This window comes from Mesoplodon densirostris, chromosome 6, assembly GCF_025265405.1.
Source record: "Mesoplodon densirostris isolate mMesDen1 chromosome 6, mMesDen1 primary haplotype, whole genome shotgun sequence".
In the NCBI taxonomy this organism is placed as follows: domain Eukaryota; kingdom Metazoa; phylum Chordata; class Mammalia; order Artiodactyla; family Ziphiidae; genus Mesoplodon; species Mesoplodon densirostris.
Genome location: NC_082666.1, coordinates 22843074 through 22860497, shown reverse-complemented (window position 1 = coordinate 22860497; position 17424 = coordinate 22843074). Strand labels below are relative to the sequence as shown.

Genomic DNA, 17424 nt, shown 5'->3' with positions numbered 1-17424 from the left:
TACCCTCTCAGTGACCCTAGGAAGCACCTATGATGCTGTTGGCAGAGCCAGGCCACAGTACCTGTCCCTGTTCATTTGGTTCCACAGGCATTTATGTCACATCTGTTCAGAGCTGGGCACTGGGCCAGGAGCTGCTGTCACAAAGATGAGGGAGACACAGCCCTATGCTCATGAAGTTCACACTGTAGTTGGAGAATGAGAACCCTGAGCAATTAAGTATACAATGCAGAGTGTTAAGTGCAGTGGTAGGGATGTGCCCACTTTGGGGTTCTAGGAACACAGCAGAGGGGAAATCCAGGAGGGCTTCCTGGAAGAGGGAGGCCATTCAGAATTCTTGGCAGTTCTTCCCCTCAGATAATGCTGACAGTAGCACTTTGTAGATTATGGGGTACTTTTTTGCAGGCGTTATTCATAGTCCCTCCTTTCAGCAAACATTTTTTTCAAGTTTGATTCATCTTTATTTGGTTTAGTGGAGATGCAATGCTAAAACCTAATTGTTTTTGTTTTCTAACTCTTTTTTTAAAATTAAACTTTTTATTTTGAGATAATTGTAGATTCACATGCAGTGCTAAGCAATAATACAGAGGGATTCCATATACCCTTATCTAGTTTCCCCCAATGATAACATCTTGCAAAATCACACTGGGATATTGGTGTTGATAAACTCACTGGTATATTGGCCCTGAGGACTAAAAAAATGAGAACAAAAAGGCTTGCCCTCAGCACTTGACTTTCTTCTCACTCCCTGTGTGCCTTCTCACGACCCCGTGAGGTAGGTCATATATCCCCACATTACAAATGAGAAAAGGAGCCAAGAACTGAGGTGCCTGGCCTGGTTCCACACAGCACAAACTTGGCTGTCAGACTTGAACCCTGTCCTCCTGTCCCTAGGGCTGGTGGGCTTCCTCAGCCACACTCCTGCCTGTCATCAGTCCAGGCCCTGGGGACACGGCTCCCCTACTCCAGCTTCTGTCCTCCTCTGGGTAGGTGTGTAGGTGGGCAGGTGTCTGGTCCCTCAGGATGGGAGTGGTTGGCCTCTGGCCCAGCTCTCGAGGGCTACCTCTGGCCCAACAGTGAGCCTGGAGGAGCTCAGCAGGTGATGGGGAAGCCTTGTAGCCCCAAGTGGCCAGCTGAGGCAGCCAGCCCTGCAGCCTGTCCCCCTGCACTGCCCTGCTTCGTGCTGCCCTCCTTCTCACGTGTCTGTGTTTCTTTTCTCCTCCATGCTATGGCAGTGGTGCCCCGTGCTGATGAGACAATACTTGGTGCAGCCCCAGGCAGTCCTTTTCCAGGTAATTTCCTAGGGACCCAAATGATGCCCAGCACACACTTTCCTGGGGCACGCGCCTCCTTGAGTCCCTGCTAGGATTCCTTGACTCTTCATGCTGTGTAGTTTCCAAAGTGTGATCCCTCTCCTTATCTTTCAGATTTTCACGATCGCCCCGGCAGGCAGGCAGCAAGGGGTTAGACTTAAATCTCATTTTATTAATAAGGAAAATGAGGCTCAGAGAGCTGGCCCAGCTTGCCTGAGGTCACGCAGGTGAGAAAGAGGCAGAGCTGGCGCAGGAACCCCGTGCTATTGCTCCTAGTTCACTGTTCTTTCTACCACGGGATCAACCGCTATAAATGATGCAGATAAAAATTAGCTAAGGGGGCTTCCCTGGTGGCGCAGTGGTTGAGAGTCTGCCTGCCAATGCAGGGGACAGGGGTTTGTGCCCCGGTCCGGGAAGATCCCACATGCCGCGGAGCGGCTGGGCCCGTGAGCCGTGGCCGCTGAGCCTGCGCGTCCGGAGCCTGTGCTCCGCAACGGGAGAGGCCACAACAGTGAGAGTCCTGCGTACCGCAAAAAAAAAAAAATTAGCTAAGGAAGTCCATTCCCCTCCCTGAATCAGTTTTTCCAGGTTGGGAAAGATGACCCTGAGCATCCTTCTAGCTCAGACATTTGAGAGTGCAAGACGGTTTATTATCTGGAGCATGGTGTCTGAGAGGAGGGTGTGCATACCTGGCAGTGCTTGAACTTGAGGCCTCCCAGGAGTTTGTGGCAGTAGGCAGAGAAGTTTTTTTTTTTTTTTTTTTAATTGATGCAAACAAAATGTGGAGCCCACCTATCTAAACTATGCTTGATGGATGATTGCCTATGTTTTTTTTTAAAAAAATTTTTGTTTTCTATTGGAGTATAGTTGATTAACAATGTTGTGTTAGTTTCAGGTGTACAGCAAAGTGATTCAGTTATTCATATACATGTATCTATTCTTTTTCAAATTCTTTTCCCACTTAGGTTGTTACATAATATTGAGCACACTTCCCTGTGCTATACAGTAGGTCCTTGTTGGTTATCCATATTAAATATAGCAGTGTGTACATGTCAATCCCAAACTCCCAGTCTATCCCTCCCCCCAACCCTTCTCTCCTGGTAACCATAAATTCATTCTCTAAGTCTGTGAGTCTTTTTCTGTTTTGTAAATAAGTTCATTTGTGTAGTTTTTTTTTAGATTCCGTGATATACTGATAATTGTCTTTCTCCGTCTGACTTACTATACTGAGTGTGACAATCTCTAGGTCCATCCATGTTGCTGCAAATGGCATTATTTCATTCTTTTTAATGGCTGAGTATATTCCACTGTATATATGTACCACATCTTCTTTATCCATTCATCTATCAATGGACATTTAGGTTTCTTCCATGTCCTGGCTATTGTACACAGTGCTGCAATGAACACTGGGGTGCATGTATCCTTTTGGACCATGTTTTTCTCTGGTTATATGCCCAGGAGTGGAATTGCAGGGTCATATGGTAGATCTATTTTTAGTTTTTTAAGGGACCTCCCTACTGTCCTCCATAGTGACTGTACCAATTTACGTTCCCACCAACAGTGCAAGAGGGTTCCCTTCTCTCCACACCCTCTCCAGCATTTATTGTTTGTAGATTTTTTGATGATGGCCATTCTGACTGGTGTGACGTGATATCTAATTGTAGTTTTGATTTGCATTTCTCTAATAGTTAGTGACGTTGAACATCTTTTCATGTGAGTAGGTGGAGAAATTTTATCCCAATTGGTTGCATTGGAGTGGATGCTCTGTGAATTGCTGACCTCGTTCATTTCCCTTCCTGGGTCATAGTCAAGGACAGCACCAGGGAGCCCTGATGGGAAGGGAGCAGAAGCCCAAAATGACATCCAAAGAAAGAACTCCAAAAGCTTGGAGAAGCAGCAATGTGGAACACAGCTGTTGCCTGTGGCTGTGGGAGGCTGGGGGCTGATGGAGGGAGGATGGGGGACTATGTTCCCAAGGACATAGGTGCACCAACACAACCCCACTGTTTAGCCCTTGGCTTCCCAAGTAACTATGAGATATGGAAATAGATACCACCGTTACCAAGAAAAGAGACACCAATAACGTATTCTCTTCTCTTCTCTTTCCCTCTCCTGATCTTCCCTCCTGTTTTCTTTTTCTGTCACTCTTTCTACCTCTCTCAGCCTCCATTTTCAAAAAGGACTTGTCCTGCAAAATAAACAAGTACATATATCTAAGTTAGTTAAGGCTGAAAAGAGTTCAGACATTGTGCAGAGAGAGTAAGATCATTGCAGGAGGCGCCAGCAATGATGTAGTTGTGGTGAGTGAGCACTGAATTTGACTGATCTTCCTGGCAACCAAGGCAGAGAGGGATATGTAGTGGTTTCCAATGTTCCTGTTGTTCAATCAGAGGCAAATTAACCATTTGTCAGGAGAAAAAACTTTTTTCTGGTAATGAATTATAAGAGAGATTCACATGGAATTTGAATATTCCAATGGGCATGTCTCCAGAGTTTGTTTGGTTTTTTTTTTTTTAAGTTCTTTGTATGGCTGTTTTCTTTTATTGCCAGTGTTAAATGTCTGATATTCTGTCACAGACCAGTGAAGTCACTTCCTCAGGGACTTCACCTCATGGTAGACAAGGATGCTGTTTTCTGATCACCTGACTTGATGAAGGGTAGAGGTGAGAGTTTAGCCTGTTATTTGGAACACTTGTTTGAACACTCCCCAGCTAACTTTTGGATGTTGTGGAAAATGTCATGCTGCTGGACCATGCATTCATTCATTCAACAAGCACTTAGGGGGCTCTGGTGCTGTTCCATGCTCTATGCTCTCAAAGCAACCTGGAGGGGGACAGACGAACAGCCATTACATGTGGTTTGAAGTATGAAAATAGAGGTCTGTGCAAAATGACACCAATTATGGAAACATAGACAAGGAAATCATGATTTATTGGTAGGAATGTGGGGCCCAGGAATGGCTGCACCAAGGAGGTGACATTTGAGCTGGGTCTTGTGGACAATGTAGGAGTTTAAGTGGCTGAGTGAGCTGGGCCTCCCAGGCAGAGGTAGGACAGTGACTGGAGTGGCTGAGGAGCAGCCAGTGGAACGAGGTTCCAGGGATCCCAGGAGACCGGGGAGAATGCAGTTGCCTTTAAAAATCTAGGCAGCTCAGGGGGACAGACAGTGGTGAGAAATTAGGGAATAATTACACAGCGAATGAAATGACAGCATCCCCTGATTCATGCAGGAGCAGAACAAGAGCTGTGGAATCCCAGCAAAGAAAGAGATTGGGCTCAAAGCCAGCCCTGTTAGGTGGGGTGGTGGGAGGCACAAATGTCAAAGGCCAGTGAGAGCTGGTTTGTGAATCCAGCTGTCCCCTGAGCCCCAGCTCTTTAGGAAAGTTCACTTTACCTTCTGGCAACCATCGGTGGTTGAGAAACTGGGTTTTTGGACCTCCCACTGCACGTGTTACACAAGTTGAAGATTTTCACGTCTTGAAAAGATGATTCAAAGCCAACTTTTGAAGTGACTGTACAAACCTTGAAACTGAATTTATTGACTGAAACAAAATCAAATAACAAAATGTCCCCTCCATCTGTACATTAAATAAGAGGCAGGATTGGCCACCCTCTCCCCATTTTCTTAAACCCAGGTTGGCTATGTTTTCTTGGGAATTAGAGGCTTTCCCCTGTGGACCCAGCTACCTAGCCTGGAGTCTAGGAAGGGGCCAGGCCTGGTAGTGGGGTGGGGAGAGCTGCAGGGATGCTACTCTTGGCTAGGATGCTGCCTGGCTCTCCTGAGGATAAGGGGTCATTCATTCATTTGCTCATCCAAGTGTTCATTGCACAAGCTCTTCAGAGTCGAATCCCAGCTTGTCTGCTTTTTCATCTCCACCTCTTCCTCCTGCAGCTATTGGCATGTGCCTTGTTTTTGGATCACTCCTGTCTCACCTCTAAGCGTTCCTTCAGCTCTTCTCAGCCTGGGGGTGGTGGGGGATCAGGGATTGCTCGGGCCCAGGATAAATACAGCCTGCCCAAGAAACCTTTCTTCACCACTTCCTGCGCCGTGTAAATGAATGGCTCTGTGCCCTTGTCCCTGTTGGATGGAGCTTCGGGGCCACGTGTCTTTTCCCTTGAGGTTTGTGGATAAAGGTCAGAGAGCATGTCTGGTCTTCACGTGCCATCTTGCACACAAGAAAAGCTCAATAAATGCTAAGCATCCACCATGCTCAGGCCTCCAGTAGGACCTAGGAACATAGGGAAATGGGAGGTGCGGTCCTCACCCCGGGGTCCCAGAAACCCCCGAGACCCTCACAGAGGCATCTTGACCTCCTGTCTTTGCACATGATAATGCACTGAAGGAGGAGCTTCCATTGAGCTTTACTTCCTAATTTTTTAAGCAAATTAGGGGGCTAATGTCGTGACCACATCCCATTCTACGTAGGATAAAGTCTAGACAGTGACTTTTTCCCAATAGCTCCCTGCTTTATGGAATGAAGACTCTGCTGGGTGTGACCTATAGCAAGAAATATATTGTCATCTCCACCTAGTACACACATATCCACTTATATGGAAACAAAGATTAATGAAACAGGACTTACTCTTTCTATGTGTGAGACTCTTAGAAAATTTCTCTTCTAGACCACTCTATTTTCTGTTTTAAAAGGTTGGTACTAGCAAAGTGATTTCATACCTGTTAAAGGGTTAGAACACAATAGGAAAATCATTAGGAGATTTTGGAGTCAGATGTACCCAGGTTTGTATCCTGGCTCTGGCACCTGGAAGCCGTGTGATATTAGGCAAGCACTTTCCCTCTATAATAGAAGTCTCAGTTTCTTCATCTGTAAAATAGGAATAACACAGAACCTACTACATGGGGTAATTGTGAGGATTAAATGGGATAATATAAGTAAAGCTCCTGCCACAGAGTAAGTGATCAATAAATGTGAGCTTGACAAGGTCGTGAAGATTATGGTTTTTATTGTCCTGGTACCACTTGGGACTCCTGCTTCCTGGGGAGTGGTAGTCATGAAGGACTTTCTGGAGGAGGAGGCATTGAAGCAAGGCAGCAGGTTGACCAGGACCCACTGCTGTCCTCACAGCAACCAGGAACTCTGTGTGAGCATCCCAGGGCCACTCGTTTCCTTTTCCATGAAGGACAGACTTGTTCCCAAGGATATTTGGCTGGACCTAGAGCTGACCATGTTAGTTAGATACCTTTGCCTTTCACATTTAGGTCTCCAATCCACCTGGAATTGATTTTTGTGTCTGGTGTAAAGATCCAGTTTCTTTTTTCCCCCTTGTTTCTGAATGGATAACTGGTTACCCTGCATTTTTTATTAGAGTCTTATCCTTCCCTGCTGATTTGTACATCACCTCTCTCATATATCAAGATTCCATATATGCATGGATCCGTTTCTGGACTTGATTCTGTTTCATTGGCCTATTTTTCTGTGCCTGTGCCAGTCCCATACTGTCTTAATTACTGCAGCTTTATAGTGATTCCTGACGTCGGGGAGGCCTGTCCCCCATCTTGTCCTACCTGGGCTGGCTTCGGGCCTGTGTTCGTATCTGTGTGTTTCAGAATCAGCCTCTTCTGGAGACGGGTGGAGAGCCCCAGGAGCTCTGGACAAGAATCCATCTCAGGGTGCCTGGGCCTGCAGTACCTCCTGGACTCACGGCTGCCATGCACCCCGCTTGGCATCTGAGCTGCCCTGGCAGTACTTTCTAATTCATTTGCAGAGAAAAGTGCCAGGAACGTGCCTGAGCCTGAGTCCCCTCTGCCTGCCACTTGCCTGGTGGCTCCTCTGGTTTCCCTCCCAGGGGCTCAGTCCTCATCATCCTACCCAGGGTGCCTGCAAACTTCTTTCAGAAGACTGCTTGCTTCCCTGTCCCTCTCTGCCAAGGACATAACCCTGGACAGACAGGAATGTGTCCTCCACTGGCAGTGCCAGGGTGGTAGAGGAAACTCCCTGTACCAATGCTTGGTACAACTAGACTCTTTGGTTTAGGTGTTTGCAGATATTTCTTTTACTGAAGATAGGCCGGGGGAGTGGGGGGGCGGAAGAGATCTGTCACTCATGCCTATACCATAGTCTGTCCTTGAGTGGGAAGACAGGTGGGCATCTTCACAACCTTGCCTGGAGACCATTCTGACAGTGGTTTGGATGCCGGGGAAATGACTCATCGCAAGCTCTGATTTCATGAAATGGCTTAAAGAAAGGAGCATGACTCATGGGCCAAATGTACATGGTTAGTGTGGACTTGGTAAATCAGATGTGCGCACCCTACATTTTTCAGCATACAGGTGTTTACAGGCTTCCGGAATTCAAAAACACTTGCCAACTGTGACTCATATGCTTTGATATATTGGCTTTGGGGTGGGAGTTTATGGTGAACCATCCCCTGTTGACCCTGAACAAAGCCTTCTTCCCCTTGTGCCTCAGTTTACTCATCTGTGAAATGAGGATTTGGATTGAGTCATGGCCCAAATTCCCTTTAACCCTTGTTTCTGTGATTCTACATCTGTGGTTTAAGAGCACAGAAATCAGAAACCTTTCTTTCTGTCCTCTTGTCTACAAGACTCTTATTTCTGCCTTGCTTTTGCTTATGGCTGTCTCTCTCCTCCTCCTTGCATTGAGGAGGATGGTTGTCTCTGGCTAGCTGGGGCTGGGTAAGGGAAACCTGCAGGCCATAAAGAAGCTAGGTTTGAATTCTTGTGCAGCTGCACTGAATCTTCTCTACCTCTTCACTTGGAGAGACTTGCTGATTCTGGATACCTGCTTGTTCTGTCGAGCTGAATCTGCCCTCTCAATACCGGGGGTCCGTGAGCCCCCTGGGGGCCTTGGCACTGGCATGGGTTAGCTGGCTGAGCCCAGAATGTGGTGGTGGCATTTGGCTGGGGTGCTTTGGAGTCTCAGTGCTGAGGTGTCTGTCTTGTTTCCTCTTTCAGACCGCCGATTATTCCACCATGGCCTCGCTGGCTGGAGGGCTGGACGACATGAAGGCCAACCTGACCAGCCCTACCCCTGCCGACATCGGGAGCAGCGTGCCGGGGCCGCAGTCCTACCCCATTGTGACAGGTGAGGGCACCTGGGGCATGGGGGGTGAGTGGCAGAGAGAGAGAGAAAGGACGTGTGTGTGATGAGGAAAGTGGCTTCCTGGTGCTTTTGGACTTGATTGGCCATCTTTGTCTTAATGAGGTTATAAGGTCCTGGAACAGGTCAGGCGGGGGACTGCTGGGGCCAGGAGTTGTGGCTTCGATGAGACATGGCTGTAGACGCTCTGATAAAGCCAGAGGAGAGCAAATGGCAAATGGACGATGGGCTGGGAGGGTGGCCAGGGAAGCCTTGTGTCAGAGGGGCTGGGTGATTTTGGGGCCCCTGTAGGTGGGGCTGAGTGTTCAGAGCGCTGGGATTTAGCCCTCTCAGGAGAAAGGCAGCCCTATTTGGCATCAGCCTGGAGGATGAGTGGGATTCCTGGCAGATTGTAGATTTCCTGGCAGGAATTTTAGATTTCCAGGCAGAGGTGGAGTTAAGAAGGGCAGGAGGTTTAGGCTTCCTTTCTGGAAGGCTCGGGACCAGCTGCTTTAGCTGTCAGTGTACAGATGAAGAGTTTGGGCCCTGGAGGCACACTGCTGGCTTTGAACTTGCCATTGACTAGCTGTGTCCTCTTGGGTAAGTTATATAAGAATTCTGGGCTGGGGTTTTTAAATCTGTAATATGGTGATAGCACCCAGCCCACAGTGTTGCTGTGAGGATTAATGCTGTAAACATATGAGGTGCTTAGACTCTGGTCTAGCACACACAAGCACCCAATAATACATGTTGCGATTATTACTCCTCTCATGGTGGCTGGTCACGTCAGGCTCACTGCTGTGAAGGGGCTGGGCCAGGAGGGTGAGACAGGCAGACACCCCTCCCTGCTCCAGCAGCACTGGGATAATTTGGACGGACAGACTCAGCCACCAGCTCCGGGAGGCTGTCCGACCATGTAGGCAGAAGGCAGTCTTGGATACTTCACATTAACAGACAGTGAGGGGCTGGGGATCACACTTTGGCCAGAGCCTTGAGGTCCAGCCTCAGGTAGCAGGATGTCCCTGTAGGCAAGACACAGGAAGTAGTGACAGAGACAAGGGGTTCTGAGTAATGTGAGTGGGCTGTAGTTGCATCAGGGCTGGATTCGGGTTAGAACTTTAGGCGGGGGTGGGGGCCGGATGAGACAGGCTCTCTCATAGCCTCATGTAGGTCCCAAGGCAGGGAGGGCCCGGCTCTGAGACCGGGGCTCGTGGGGCTCAGGCAGGAGCAGCCAGGACTCTGGCTGTAGATCTGGGCACCGCCTGGAGATCAGTTAAGAGGCAAGGGTGACTTGGTCCCCTGTCTACCTGAGGTGGGGCAAGAGCCTGGAGGGCTGCTGAGCCTGCAGGTGGGGTGGGTGTCAGTAACGGTGCAGGGATGGGGGAGGGGAACCTCAGTCAGAATGAACTTTTCCTAACATCAGAGGTGTCCCATGAATCCTCTCCCCTGGGGTCATGAGAGTCTGTGACAAGACCTCTGACAGCATTCCCATTTTACAGACGCAGAAACCGAGTCTCAGGGAGGGGCAGTGACTTGCCCAATATAAGGGGTAAAGGGGAGAGCTGGAGCCGGCCTTCAGCCTTCTGGGTCCTTATTCTTTTCAAAGGAGCACAAATAATTGGGTAGGGGGGTGTGGTAGGGTAGAAAGAAGCCTGGACTAGTTAATAATAATAATAAGTCACTTTACTGAGTAGTTACGGAGTACCAAACATTCTGGTAGGTGAACTTGTTTTACCCTTGGAGGAGCCCTGGGAGGTGGGTACTGTTATATCACATCCACTTTGTAAACAAGGAAACGGAAGCCCGGGGCACTTAAGTAGCTTGCCAGAGATCACAGCTAGTGAGCAGCAGAGGTAAAACTGAACAGCAGGCCAGTACAGTCTGCCACTGTACCACACAGATAATCTGGGGGCTAATCCTGGCGCCGTCACTTCCTTGCTGTGACTTTGGATGTGTCTCTGATCTCTCAGGGCCCTTGTGAGGATCACATGAGATCCCCGAGGTGACTGCTCTGCAGAGGGAGGGTTTGTTATTAGGGTTGGGGTTCATGGGTTTAGACAAATCACAGGAAGACATATTCTACCATCTGCACAAGCCTATTTGGATGGAAAATAATCCAGTAAACGCTGAGACTATAGTTGCATTTCCGAGACTCTTGTCTACTGACGTGGCAAACTGGTGGCCAGCTGCCCAAAGGGCTAATCTAGCCCACAGATATGGTTAGTTGGCCCCATGTAGGACTTTTTATAAATTTGAGTCAACATTGAAAATTTATAAATCTGGATCTCTGGCTTCCCTTGAAAAATCAGAAGATCTGGCCAGACTGGGCCGTATTCCCACCTGGTCGTGGTAGGCGGGGCCTTAGTGGCAGCAGCCCCTGGAGACATGGCCCCCGCCCACCTGCTTTCTCATTATCTTAAAAGCCTAACCTGGAAAGGAATTTGAGTTGAATACTCCTGATTTAGAAAGTTGTGCTAAAAGCCAGTTGGGTGGTTTAGCTGTCCAGGATCTGCAGAAGGTAAGTGTGGATGTGGGCTGAGTTTTCAGGTAAACCCTTGACCAAAGACTTGTTTGTATTATGATCAATCTATTTTAAAGTCACATCACAGAGCAGAAAAAGAATATAAATATCTCAAAGTCAGAATTATGCCTAATGTTGAAATACTAAAATTACTCTAATTATAAATATATAATACTTATATAATAGTATAATATCATAAATATAACCATTAGCTTTCTTGTAAGTAAACAATAACTAGCTAGAAAAATAATAGGGGAAAACATTAACAATAGCATCAAAATAAAAAAGGTAGAATGCTGAGGAATAAACTTAACTTTAAAACTCCACTAAGGAACATAAAAGAATAAATGGAGAGATATAGCTTGTTCTTAGGTAGGAAGACTCAGTATCATGAAGATTTCAGTTCCCCTGAAGTAATATATTAATTCAAAGCATTTTCAATCAAAATGTCAACTTTTAAAAACTTGTTAAAATGACACAAATACTGGATAAATAAACACTCAAGGTAGCTAGAAAAATTCTGAAATAAAGAAATGAGTAAAACATAGCATATTTTTAAATGTTATGATAAAGCTACAACAATTAGGGCTTCCCTGGTGGTGCAGTGGTTGAGAGTCTGCCTGCCGATGCAGGGGATACGGGTTCGTGCCCCGGTCCGGGAAGATCCCACATGCAGTGGAGCGGCTGGGCCCATGAGCCATGGCCGCTGAGCCTGCGCGTCCGGAGCCTGTGCTCCGCAACGGGAGAGGCCACAACAGTGAGAGGCCCACTTACCGCAAAAAAATAAATAAATAAATAAATAAAAGAAGAAAAAAAGCGTCACCTTGCAATTTTATCAGAAAGCACCATCCACGGCGTAAGCAGTTCTACCTTAACAGGGAGACCAAATAATTGGTCTCCCAAATAAGGGAAATTGGTTTCCCAAATAAGGGAAAATTTTTAATAAACTTCGAGTGGGGAAGGCCTTTAAAAATCTGTTCCAGGGAGGACTTCCCTGGTGGCACAGTGATTAAGAATCCACCTGCCAATGCAGGGGACACGGGTTCGAGCTCTGGTCTTGGAAGATCCCACATGCTGCTTAGCAGCTAAGCACATGCACCACAGCTACTGAGCCCGTATGCTGCAACTACTGAAGCCCGTGCACCTAGAGCCAGTGCTCCACAACAAGAGAAGCTACTGCAATGAGAAGCCCACGCACCACAACAAAGAGTAGCCCCTGCTCACTACAACTAGAGAAAGCCTGCGTGCAGCAACGAAGACGCAATGCAGCCAAAAATAAATAAATTTATAAATCTGTTCCAGGGAATTCCCTGGCAGTCCAGTGGTTAGGACTTTGCGCTCTCACTGCTGAGGGCCTGGGTTCCATCCCTGGTCAGGGAACTAAGATCCCACAAGTCGTGTCATGTGGCCAAAAAAAAAAATCTGTTCCAAATACAAAAGGCAAAGAAAAATGATATAAACGACTGCTTAAAACAGAAATGTTTTATATACATATGTAAAAACACCCAAAAAAACAAAGAATAGAAAACTTTTTAAAAGTGGAACACAGATGACAAAAAGCAAATTTCCTTAATATATAAAGAGGTTTTTAAAAACAAATAAGAAAAAAAACAGTAGAAAAAACAGGTAAAGGAAATGAACATGAAAAAATACAGCTGTCCAATGGCATAGAAAAAGACATGCACTTGACTCATAGTTTTAAAACTACAAATTAAAATAATCATGAGATACTCTTTTTTTTGGCCACACCACACAACTTGTGGGTTCGTGGTTCCCCGACCAGGGATTAAACCCGGGCACACAGCAATGAAAGCCCACGTCATAACCACTGGACCACCAGGGAATTCCCAGGAGATACTTTAATAAAATCCATTAGCTTATCAAAGATTGAAATGTTTCTTGAGGTCCAGTGTTAGAGAGGACATGAGAAACAGATATTTCCATACACAGTCATAGGTGTATAAATCAGTGCAATCATTTTGGAAAGAAATTTGTCAGTATCTATCAATATTTTAAACGGACATACCTACCATCTAACTCAGAACTTTTATATGCACTTTAAGGACTTTATCTCAAGATATATTCACACAGATGCACAGTGATACCTAAATCCATATAATAATGACAGAATTATTTATAATGAAAAACAAATGGAAAAAACTCAGTGTTTATCAATAGGAGTAGGTTAAATAAATTATGGCTCCTTCACACAATAAACTACTCTGCAACCATTAAAAAGAATTAAGTAGAGCTATCTGTGCTGACATGAATAAGTGTTCAAGATATACTTTTAAGCAAATAAATAATTTGTAGAGTAATATGTTTAGTATGATTCCATTAGTGTGAAAAAATATAAAGGACATACACACAGAGGCATGGACACACGTGTAGATCAGATGCATGCATATGAGGATTCAGTAGGAGAAGATCCCTAGCCTCTTCCCCTGCTTAATGGGACACCGTAGTGCTGTGCTGACACCGGGGTTCTCTGCTCAGTCCCACCCAGTGTCCCCTAGGGAATAACAAATATTTACATTGCCCCTTTACTCTCCTGAAATTAAGTTCATAAAAAATATAGCCTATCTTCACAAGTAATTTCAAATAAAATCAAAATAATACCCTAACTATAAGATAAAGGAGAAATGAAGGTGAAATTGTTTATAATTAACTGCTATGTACTTTGATAAGTAAATATTTGGCATGTCTAAACTGCAAGACATAATGGAGTCGCCCAGGGCTCGCTCCATGCACAGAATCACCACGAATGCAACAATCCCGAACACAGACTTAACTGTGTTTCACATACTGTGAGTGGGATTTTATGAATAGGTGAGGAACTCTTGGCAAAGTTCCAAATAAAACAAAGTACAAGCTTTGCTCAGTTTACACAGTAGTTGCATTCCTAGAAAATTCAGTGTTTATTAAGACCATGGAAACTGCAAGTTCACATTAATATGGGAATGAAGTTCCGTTCTAGATTTAAAGAATTATAAGCAGATTTCTCACCTACCAGCTACATGAGTGTTGGGCAGGACATGAAAATAGTGCAGGATAAAGGCAGATTCTTCGTTGTGTGGGACTGCTCCACTACAAGCCAATAACACCTGTCAATCATATAAAAGCCCCCAGAAATGTTCAAAACACCCTCTGGGGGTAGTTGATGATCCCAATGAGAGCTATTAGAACACCTTGAAGGAATGCCCCTGAGAGCCGTTAGGATGGGCCTTCGTGTCACCACGTGGCATTAATATAATTCCACCTGTGCTCGTGGATGTGTTGACACAGTTCTGAACTCTTCAGGGAAGGGCTGAGTCTTCCAGCCCCACCCGTTCCTTCTCCCCTCCTCACAGGGTGCTCAGCTAGACTGCCAGCCTGGGGTCCAAGAGGTGGCTGGTCTGTGTACTGCTCCACCCTCGCCCTCACACTCCCGGCTGCCCAGGGAGATCTCATTAGAGAACGAGTCCATGTCTCTCCATCATTTATATGCCATGTTAAATTTTAATTTAAACTCCTGCTCTACCAGCCAGGGCCACGGTTTAGAAACTGCTCACCATTTGCAAAACAGTGACATGGCCCGCCCATTCCTGCATCGTCAGCAGTTTGGGCCTGTCCTGATTGGGACTAATTATCTGCAGGTGTATCCTTGGGCCACAGGCCTGCTGATGGGGCAGCCACTGTGCCTACCTGGCAGGAAAGACAGCATGTGGACACCAGCAAAGGACCCGGCAGTCTTGCCCTTGGCTGTGCTCACCTGACCCTTTGCCTGGGAAAACAAAGTAACGGGGCCAGCCTGTGTCCTTTCTGGCCCCTTCCCCTGAGGACCATCTCTTTGTATCACCAGTTGGAATGGCAGGTGGAGACTGAGGGAGGCTTCTTCTGGTTAAACAAGTTTGGGAAACACCTGCCTGGTGCATGACCCAGGTCCTGGGATCTGAGGCATCCCCTGGGCACTGTCCCCTCTAAACAACAGAGAACATACATGGGCCAGTGGATAAGCACCCACGAAGACAGACAGATGACTGCCCAAGTCCCCAGGACCACCAGCTCTGATTTGCTGGTATCCCAGGCTCAATGTTTGGAGTCTCTGTATCCCAAACTTGGTACCTGAAAGCAAATAAGTCCATCCTCTTCCACCTTTCTCATCTGAGCAATAGCTGAAGGCTGAAGGAAAGAGCACTAGACCCAGGAGTCAGAGGAACAGGTTTAAGCCTGGACTTTGCCACCTAACTGTCCTATCATTCAGCAAATAGCTTGTCTTCTCTGAGCCTCAGTTTTCCTATCTATGAAATGGGGATGACAATTCCTGCCCTGCCTGCCTCCTTTAGCTGTTTCGAGGCTATAATGAGACAGTGACAGGGAAGAATTTGAGAGCCACTAAGGGGGCATCTAAGTGTGTGTGGGCCGGAAAGGAGATCTGGAGTGTCTGGGATCCATTGTTGGCTCTTCCCAGCCTCCTTTGGGGCAAATATCCGACCACAGACAGGCAGGGTGGGAGGGTCCCGCAGAGCAACTGCTCACTTCACAGTCAGAGAGACCCTGGTTCAGAGGTGGGAGATGACCTGCTCAAGGCCACATCCAGTGAGTTAGAGCTGGATCTGGGGCTTATCCAGGGCCCTGGCTTCCACAGCCTGCTGCCAATATGTGGTTGGATGGACTAAAAAAAAATCCCAGTTTAAATTTCCAGAAGACATTTCTTTCAGCATATGACCGAGAATGTCAGCAGCAAAGCCAGACTGCCTGGCCTTGAAGCCCAGCTTCTCCGTATTCTAGCTGAGTGACCTAGGGCACGTTACTAGCCTCTATGCCCAAGGTCCCCATCTGTAAAATGGGCCCCAAGATAGCACTCCCTCACAGGCTCCCTGCAAGGATTTCATGCATGGTCCACGCAGTCTTGGCCCGGTGCTTGGCACATGGTAAACACTTAACGAATGGTAGCTATTAGTATGTTCCAGGCCTTTCTGAACGACCGTTTGCTTATCTCTCCATGGGGAGCACCTCCTTTGACCTGTTTTTTATGAGACTTTTTTTTTTTTTTTTTTTTCCGGTATGTGGGCCTCTCACTGTTGTGGCCTCTCCCGTTGCGGAGCACAGGCTCCGGATGCGCAGTTTCAGCGGCCATGGCTCACGGGCCCAGCCGCTCCACGGCATGTGGGATCTTCCCGGACTGGGTCACAAACCCATGTCCCCTGCATCGGCAGGTGGATCTCAACCACTGCGCCACCAGGGAAGCCTGGGAAATGCCTTTTAACTGTATAAATGAATGAGTGAATGAGGTGCTGAGAGGATGGGGCCATTTCTCAGTTCTTTCTCTGCTGCCAGTTGGGCCCAGCCCATAATCAGGCCTCAGGGACTCTGGAAGTTAGTGGAAACTTGGAGGTTGGGTAGCCCAACCCGTCACCCAACCCTGGGATCTATTCTATATCAGGACTTGGTTACCTCTAGTGATGGGGATTTCACTAGCTCAAAGGCAAAGAATCTTCAAACAGGACTTAACCTGAAGCTGCTCTCCATTGAAGTGATTTCCTTTCCCACTGGCAAGCCAGAGCTGAGCTGTCGGTAAAGTCTGGGCCGGCATCCGTGCTATGAACTCAGACCCAGGCACTGGCATTCTGGGTACTCAGGGTCCAGCCCAAACAGTGCTTTTTAAACCTGAAAAAAAAAAATCAGAGCCCACATTTTACAGATCAGAGGAAGACAACCCAAATGTCCATGAGAAGGGGACTGTTCAGTAAAGAAGAGCTCACCCGTAAGATAGAGTACTGTGCAGCTGCAGGAAAGAACGAGGAAGCACTTTATGTCCTGATTGGGAAGATCTTGGAGATACATTATTCATGAAAAGAAGCGAGAATAATATATACAGAATGCCACCTTTTGTGTAAAGAAGGGAGGGGCAATGGGAATGCATATTTGTTCACACAAGCATACAGAAGTTCTGGAAGGATACTCAGTAACCACATTTGGGCATAGACGATGAAGTGGGTGTAGGAAGAGGACTTCTTACTGAATATCATCTACATTTAAAATTTTTTGAATGTTATATATATATTAATATACCACTATCAAAAAGTTAAATTTAGAAGTTCCTTTAAAACTAAGAGATTTCACATAAAGGCTAAAATGTCTAACTTGTTTTGAAAAATTGGAAGACTGTCCACCAGGGTCCACATTCCCACGTGGCCACACTAGGGGAGTGTGGAGAAGGGGCCATCCCTTTACATCAGCCGTACTCTCCTGTTTGTCCCAGACTCCACCTGGCCAGCTTCACTCACTGTCCTTGCCTGCTGCTCCCTGTGAGTCTTCGACCTGCCCCAGGCCCTCCTTCCTGTCTCCTCTGACACCTATTCCTGCCCAATAGAAACCCAGGCCAGGAAGGGCTGACCACAGGCTGTCCAACTGGCCTTGCCTGTCCCTGACTCCAGGCCTTTGCTCATGCTGTTCTGCCTGCCTGGAATGGCTTTCCCCAGATTATCAGCTCGGTGTTATAAGTCATCTAGTGGGGAGGGCCTGGAGTGCCGGGTGCAAGGTTTTCCAGAATG

General features: G+C 46.9%; 1 protein-coding gene across 1 annotated transcript in view; it reads left to right on the top strand.

Annotated features, from left to right (window-relative positions):
- PAX5 (paired box 5) overlaps window positions 1-17424 on the top strand; it is a 178952-nt gene that overhangs the window by 90623 nt on the left and 70905 nt on the right. Inside the window, exon 7 of the mRNA XM_060100888.1 lies at window positions 8244-8373. Within this exon, the coding sequence (XP_059956871.1) occupies window positions 8244-8373 (130 nt within the window). The remainder of the gene's footprint in view (window positions 1-8243; window positions 8374-17424) is intronic.